At 45.6% G+C, this 8139-nt stretch overlaps 1 protein-coding gene across 2 annotated transcripts in view; it reads left to right on the top strand.

Annotated features, from left to right (window-relative positions):
* The first annotated feature begins 80 nt into the window (after positions 1-80).
* LOC132469796 (adhesion G-protein coupled receptor D2) overlaps positions 81-8139 on the top strand; it is an 88125-nt gene continuing 80066 nt past the window's right edge. Inside the window, exons 1-9 of one of the 2 annotated variants that reach the window (XM_060067866.1) lie at positions 81-298; positions 440-470; positions 744-768; positions 1980-2189; positions 2507-3025; positions 4950-5126; positions 5291-5370; positions 6488-6781; positions 7215-7326. In XM_060067866.1, the coding sequence (XP_059923849.1) occupies positions 201-298; positions 440-470; positions 744-768; positions 1980-2189; positions 2507-3025; positions 4950-5126; positions 5291-5370; positions 6488-6781; positions 7215-7326 (1546 nt within the window). In that variant the 5' untranslated portion in view covers positions 81-200. The remainder of the gene's footprint in view (positions 299-439; positions 471-743; positions 769-1979; positions 2190-2506; positions 3026-4949; positions 5127-5290; positions 5371-6487; positions 6782-7214; positions 7327-8139) is intronic. The other variant, XM_060067867.1, reaches the window with a different exon arrangement.

Raw genomic sequence — 8139 nt, 5'->3', positions numbered from 1 at the left:
CTGGCCCATCGCCCTGTGAAGAGGAGACTCCCACCTCTGGTTCCTCCGCCGCCTCCTTCTCTGCATCCACCCGAGGTAGTTCCTCCTTTTCTCCCCCCCCCCCCTCCTTCTCCTAATTCTGAGCCACAGCGCTGCGAATCAAAAACACGTATTTCGTATTTAACGAAATGTATTAATTGAGGACAAGTTGTGGTTAGTTCATGGGTTATCGGAGGGTCATTGCTCCACGCGGTGGAAGTCCTCCGAGGAAATGTAACGACAGGCGCGACAACTTTAACGCGTCAACAAGACCTCTCAGGTAGGCTGTAAACATCTTAAAACAACCCAAAAGCAGATTATGTTTTTTCATATACCTACTATTTTACTATATTACCTTATTGCAAAGCGTTGTAGCGTTGTTATGACTAAATGAAACACGACGGTTTTTGCTACATTTTAGGATGCACTGGATATTGGTGTCGAATTTACTGGTGAGTATCAACACACGTGTTGAGTAGACTTTTCATATTCAACACTTATTTCATTTTATTATATTATGTGAACGAAAAGTTATTTCCACGAAACAAAGTTATCTCATCGACCAGGCTGGCGTGTATTTGCTTTGCTACTGTGTAATTGTCTCTGTTTCATGAGTTTATTCAGAACCGCAGCTAACATATTACTTTATAAATATTAACTTAAGATAACACAGGACAGTTTAGGAAGGGTTAATGTGTTATTTATGGTTTATGTGTATTTTTCAGGGTTGGTTTCATGGTTATGCTTCTGGTAAGTCATTTCAAATTTGAGTTTGAGTTTTAAAATGATCAAGTTGTTGATGATTCATTAATTCAAATGTCTATCTGCTAGCCATATTTCACTATGAAGGTACTATCTTCATATCCTTTACTTTAATTTTAGATAATGTTTGAATTTGCACTACAGACTGTTTTTGTCGTGTTTGGTGTTTATCACAGAAGTCTGTTTGTTACTGAATCTATCTTAATCTACCAAATGGCTCAAATATAGAAGTATACAAAAACTGATTTTATTCACACAACCTACTGTATCTGACTCAAAATCTTCTACGTTTCACCTATTTTTCCTTACCACTGGCTGATTGTACTGTAAGGAGTCATGACTTCACCATTTTAATGGAGCGTACTCCATCATATGGTTCAAGTTACACTGTTCACGACTGTTGGTCTCATGTCATTAATCCTTCACTAAGCAGATGATGTCAAGTTGGGACTGCGGCCAGAATTATATTATACAAAGCCTTTTGAGTTGACTTAGCTGCTGAATGTATAGAACACAAAATGTGGAGCCGAAAGCATGCTTTTATAGCCTAAACAACTTACTGAAGTCAAAGACTACTCAAATAAATGCATTGCAAACAAAAACAATTAAACAACTTTACTTAACATATTTTGAAGGTATTTATCGTAGAGAGTAGGCTTGTTTTTTATGTAATTGTAGACATGGCTTAGACCTAAATGTGGGTTTTGCATGCCAGGTAAGCTTTCAATACAGCTGCTTTTATAGTAAGGAATTTATAGGTGATTCTGAGAACAACCGAAGGCTTAGAATCAATAGGGGAGCTCCAATATAATCCTACAAAAACGACTTGGTTTCAAATATACAGAGCAGCTATGGGATTCGCAACACAGATCTAGTTGAAGATAAACGACGCAAAAGTTAAGCTTACAATTAAAGCAGACTCCCCACTCAACACCTTTTGCCTATAGATAAGGTAACAATGTTTTAACCTATTGTCCTCTATGGTCTACAAAATGTGTCTGATAGAAGTTAATATTCCTTAACATTAAGTTTGCTTGTTGTTGTTCATTTTTTGGGGGTTGTTTGGGCCAAATATCTGTTGTGCATTTGGATTTCTGTTTTTATATGTTGTAATCAGGGCTTCATTGAAAAACAGAGCCTGATCTCAATGGCCTTTCCCTGACTCAATAAAGGTTTAATAATACATTTTGTCGATGCAGCCTTCACGCTGCATACCAGCCCAACGGTGGCCAGAGAGCAGCCCGACTACGAGTATGTGACGGACAGACTGACGTGGCACAGCGCCGGGCGACTGTGCAGCCGCCGCATGGGGGCTTTGGCCACGGCCAGCGACGCGGCCGAGAAGCAAGCGCTTACAGCCTTCCTGAAGTCCCAGAACGTCTCCCAGCCCGTATGGGTCGCCAGCAAAGGTGAGTTCAAGTGTTCAAGTTCCCATTACTTGGGATATTGTGAAGACCCAAGCTGAGCACAGTACATTGTGGAGGTAGTGTGTCCATGACACATTTTCAAATTGCCCCTGAGACCTGGATCCATCTTTCGAGCAGTGGTTAATCTTGGTAACTTGGTACATGAGCCCTTTGTGGATTTCGTGGATGACTCTCTCTCAGGGCTTTTCATATGAAAGTCACGTTAAGTTTATTCATTCCTAAATCATTCACATCTCGCAGGATTGCGAACTAAAGGCATGAAACGATATGAACAATGTGTAACTCCCCTTCCCACTCAGATCCCCCAGAGAGCCGGGTTCCAGAGTTTGGCCAACTATCGAACGTGAAGAAGTTCCCGTCCATGGGCTCCGTGACCGTATGCCTCCAGCTACGCTTCGCCGACAGTGCCTCGGGTTTTTCCACCATCATTTCCTACTCCGTCCCGTCCAACGTTAACGAGCTGCAGATCCGGGCCAGCTTGGACGCGGGCCGGCCCGGGCACGTCCAGCTGGCCTTATGGGTCCACGGGAACAATGGGACCTACCGCGACGCTTTCATCCATGACGACTCCTGGCACTCGCTCTGCGTCTCCTGGAGCCAAAATGGCGGCCGCTGGGAGATGTTTGCAGATGGCCACCAGGTGGGCGAAGGCGACGGACTGCACGTCGGCAACGCACTCGGCGCCGACGGTGTTTTCATCATCGGGCAGGACAAGGCGAACGAGTCCTTCTCTGGAAGTATCAGACAGCTGCACATCTGGGAGCGCGTGCTGAGCGCCACGGAGGTGCTCTCCATGGAGACGCAGTACTCGTGTCAAGGTACCTAGACGCTAGAACGCAGCATCTCGGCTAGAACGAAGTGCCTAGAACACAATCCAAGCAATGGGAAATGTGTAATTGTTTGTTTATCAAGATTGAAATACTGGATGTGAACCCATGTTGAAATGGGGTTTCAGGTAATAGGGGACTGGTACGGAACCGTTCTGGCTTGTGATTCAACCGATCTAACCATCTTTTCTCCTTGAACAGACTTCAAATGAACATTAACCCCTTTTATGAGGGCTCTCTTGTCTCTTCCTATGTCTCTTACCCGCTCCCCACCACAACATGAATAGGGAAGCCAGTGGCAGAGTAGTATCTCGCCAGCGTTGGCAACCCTTCAACAGGGTTGTTGTAAATATCTCAGGACTGACATCATGGTGGAACCCACCCTAAAAAGACTTGACTTCTCCCAGTCTGACGTCACCCATGTGTAGTGAGGCGGAACGAGGTTCAACCAAACTTGTCCAGTAAAAAGTGAAACAGAGAGCAGAGAGAGAGCTGTTTCTGTGTGGCTGTGGCTGGGCTACATAATAGGTGTATTAGTCGTTGTTTAGGTGTGTCACTTCGTCAGCTCTAACACATTAACTTTTTCCCACAGCTTCCGACATTCCTTATGAACTCCCATCTGGTTGTTTTTTAAGCGCTTACACTTTTTTTGCAGTTGCTCCCATATTGAATGTTTTCCTTAGAGGTTGCTTTGGATCTAAGCATCTGCTTAAAGACCAATTGTGGACGCGACTCAAAAGGGGTTTGACTTATAAAGTCAAAAAAGGTCACATCTCTTACTTAAAGGTTGGGTATGGAATTCTCTTTTTTGGCCATTTTTGCAAAATTACTTGAAATCCTTATCATAACCCACTTACAGCCACTGAGTTAGAAGTACTGACATGAAAATTAAACAAGTCAATCATCTGTGGAACGGGCAGGGCTCCAAAAACTCCAGCCAATGATTTCCAGAACCACCGGGTGGCATTGGACAGTAAGTACGCCAGTCAAACGGTCGTACTGCACTCCCCCTCTCCCCGCGCGTGACCCCTTTGTGCACGTACTCAAAGCTCGTGACCCAGAGCAAGCTTCTGTTTGTTGTTATCCTGCGGTAGCTACTGGAGCTAACTAACTAGCTAATCCACATTTGGACCTAGCACTAGAAGACAACCCTAAACTCCAACCTAGCTAGCCTGGCTCGCTCTCGCGCATCTGTGTTCGCGCTCGTTCATGATTGCGTGTCCAGGTACTTGGAATGGGTGGAGTCAGAGTCAGCGTTGAAGGAGAGGGGGTAGGACCATTCAAGTTGTGTTTTTTCAAAATCTGCTGGCGTTTCGCAAATCCCATACCCAACCTTTAATTTCAGTCAATCTCTCTCCCTATTTCCTCTTTTTTCTGAACCCTCCCTCCTAAAATTGAGCAACAAACACCTAGTATTTCAACTTGTATTTACCAGCGTGCACTAGGGTTTAGGATCTCACCAAACTCAGTCAGACTGGCAATGGCACAACACTATGGCTTTACAAATGGGCCATTTGGAGTTAAGTGCCCTTTGGTACCCTAGTTAACCTTCCTTTATCCCCACGCTATTAAGGGTGGCAGAGAGACGTTGCCTCAATTTAACCAGGTCAAAACCCCACTGGGTGTGCCACTGTGGAGTACCCAGCTAGCTGCTGCTAGCTGGGTAAGAACAGCCACTCAGTTATTACTACTACAGACTACTGCTACAAGTACTATTATATCCTCAACCAACATTGTTTTACATAAGATATACTAAAGTTAATCAAGCATCTCTAATCTTAGAAACGTGTAACATTTTTAGCCTTTGATGACTATAATCCAGTTCATGGCTCTGTCGGCCACCCTTTTGTAAATAAAGGTTTAACAGATCAAAGCAATCCATTAAAACTGAAACTGTGCCGTATTTTGTACCCAGATTACAGCAGTGGGGTGGTGACCCTGGATCCCAGTTTACTGGCCAACCCCAACCTCTCCGTGAAAGCAGTCCAGACCTCCCAGGTCGACTGTTGTGTGACCTTTGACCCTGGGAGTGTCAGTAGGGGTTTTGACAAGTGCGATGCCCACAGAGGGGCGGTTTGCGAGTTGAAGAAAGGTAACTGCCACTGTGGGATGACATCATGCAGAAGTACCAAATGGACTACAAGATGATAACTGCAAAAGAAAATTACAGTATGCATAGTATTGGTCTGACGCATGGAACCCGAATTATAATTAACATTTTTCCAACAAAAAATTCATGGTTGTAACTGATTGCAGATGGAGCAGACATACCGAACAGGCATTTTCCAAAGACCCCCATCTTTAGCACGTTGAGCAGAGATCCTCTGGCCAAGCCGGTGAGTCACACGTGAAGCTGGTCCATATCAACCGATGGCACATACAGTCATTTTCAACTTAATGAAGACCATATGTAATGGATGAAACTATCATTATAAGGACAAAGATATGTGTTATGTCATCCTTATTGTATTTCGTAATTTATGTGCAGTTCAAATATATTGTTAGCTACATGTCTCTGTATTTTCTATTCTATTTTGGGATTTAGGAATGTGAAAACTTGCATCTGTAAATACAGATACAAGTCATAAGGGGGTAGGGGTTAGGCGTCTTGCTCGAGGATGCTCACAGATTGACAGGCCTTGGGGATTGAACCCTAAACCTTACTGTAAATTCCACACTTGCTCGCTTCACTTATTTTTGATATGGACCTATTCACTTATTCCACGTTGTTAATGTTTTTGAAGACGTCCTGTTTCCTCTGGCTCCTCCTCAGAAATACTCACTTTTCATTGGCTACATTGACAGTTACCCCGGCGATTTTCTTTTCTGACCCACACACGCACCACCCGATCACAGAAATACTAGCAACCATAAAATCAATCACGTTTGATTGAATCTGACTGCGATCGCGAGAGACTCTCATCTTCTGGCCCTTCTACTACGGGCTGTTACCACAACGCTCCCATTCCTATTTGGGATGGCACACACAGGGCGGTCATCGTCTGTGTGCCATCTGTGTTTCCCGTACATAGACCAATGGGAAACACCGATGGCACACAGAGGTTGACCGTCCTTTGCTGCACAATCTGATATCGCCAAGTATTAATTTTTCCTGGGCCAAACTAAACTAGGCAAATCTAGCTAAAAAACATCATGCATATGGTCTGCATGTTATTTGCTTAACTTACCGTTTGCACGCACGCAAGCGCGCACGAGCAGAAAGTGCAGAAACACAGAATCTTTGGTAGGCAGGGGGCGCACTGGGCACAGCTGCAAGCTAGCTAACAGTTCTGGGAGGCGGGCGAGGCAAAACGGTGACGTCATCACAGCCCTCGCTGCTGATTGGTCGGTTTTCGAGGCAACTGCTGATCGGGTGGTTGTGACGTTGGCCCAGGAAAAAAGAATACTTGGCGACGTCAGGTTGTGCGTCCTCTGCCGGTGTCCGTCCCCCAGGTGATGGAGGAGATGAGCGTCAACAGCACCTGGAGCAGAGACCTCCGCTCCGCCGACCTCCTGACCCAGGCTCTGCTGCGAGCGGTGGAGAGGGAGGGGGCCGGCGTCCTCACCCCCACGGACGTCACCTTCCTCTGCCAGATGGTGGACCTAGACCGGGCCCCCCTGGGTTCCTCGCCTGAGGCCCCCGGGGCCGGGACCATGGTGTCTGTGGCCACCAACTACCTGAAGTTGGCCAGCATGGTGCTGGAGCCCCAGACGGCGTCCTGGTGGTCGGGACCCTCGGAGGACGGGGTGAGGAGAACCAGTGCCATGTTTGGATTGTTGCTCAGCCTGTTCATGTGTTTTTTAAGTTGTTATTATCTTTGAGGCTTTTTTGGGTGAACATGATTCACCCAATCGTGGTGAATCGTAAACAAAAGAAATCGGACACGCATGATTTGAAACGTTAAAATAATGATGTGGGGGCGGGGGGGGGGGGGCGAAGGCTGCTAGTCGGATCCATGGCTCCTCTTAGTGTCGAGGGGCTGCAGACGAGTTTTGCATGGCTGTCCCTGCCGCCGCGGTATGAACCGCTAGTCACTTTGGATCAAAGCGTCTGCTAAATGCCATAGATGTAAATGTAAAAGAAAGTAAGATATCTACTTTGTTCACTACTGCTACTATTACCAGCCTCGCCGACACCGAGACTCGATAGATTCATCAACGAACGCTTCTTGACATCCAGGTCCGTTTGGGTCCGTTCACGGTCGTGGAGAGCGTCGACAGACTGACCAGAGTTCTGGCAGACTCTCTGTTCCATGAGGGAAGAGCTTTCCGTCTGTCCACCAACAACATAGGTGATGAAACACCTCCGTATGTCACCGTGGGTTGGGGAGCAACACAGCGTTGACTTGCTAACTTACAATTAGATGAGTCGACTACCCAGACAGCGGGAGACAATGTTATCCGTGGTTAAAACAATCATACTAAAAATTACTTTACGAGCTTCTTGAATGTTGTAGTGAGAATAAAACCGTTTATATTGCAGTGTTCTCCAGAGAATAATATTCTACTTGGGGTTGTATTTTAATGGCCAAGGAAGTCCACCAATTACCGTATACTCGCGTGGCCAAGCCAGCCCACTCTAAAGTGGCCATTTCTGCCGGCCTTTGAGAGAAGTTTTGTTTATTAGCTGACTTTGTATGGATACTAATATGTATATTTATATACCTTTTCACATTTTCCGAAGAGATATATGGGTATAGTCAATACAACGCCCTGTGATTTGTTATGGTTATTTAAAGTTTTTAGATCTTGTCCGTCCCTTTAACTATAACAGTGTTATGATTTATTCGGTTTTCTAATATATTTGTTTCATGAACCCAGATATGAACATAACGCGTTTTTGCCCTGGTACGTGTGTGCGATTGTGTTTGTGTCTATGTGGCTGTGAGGGAGTGTGTGTGTGCGTGTGTGTATGTGTGCGTCTGCGGCTCTGTTTGTGTGTGTGTGTGTGTGTGTGTGTGTTTGTGTCTGCGGCTGTGTGTGTGTGTATTTGTGTCTGCGGCTGTGTGTGTGTATGTGTGTGTGGGTTTGTGTGTGTGTGTCTGCGGCTGTGTGTGTGTGTCTGCGGCTGTGTGTGTGTTTGTGTCTGTGTTTGTGTGTGTTTG

The sequence above is a fragment of the Gadus macrocephalus genome, chromosome 12 (genome assembly GCF_031168955.1).
Source record: "Gadus macrocephalus chromosome 12, ASM3116895v1".
In the NCBI taxonomy this organism is placed as follows: domain Eukaryota; kingdom Metazoa; phylum Chordata; class Actinopteri; order Gadiformes; family Gadidae; genus Gadus; species Gadus macrocephalus.
This window is presented reverse-complemented; position numbering and strand designations above follow the sequence as displayed.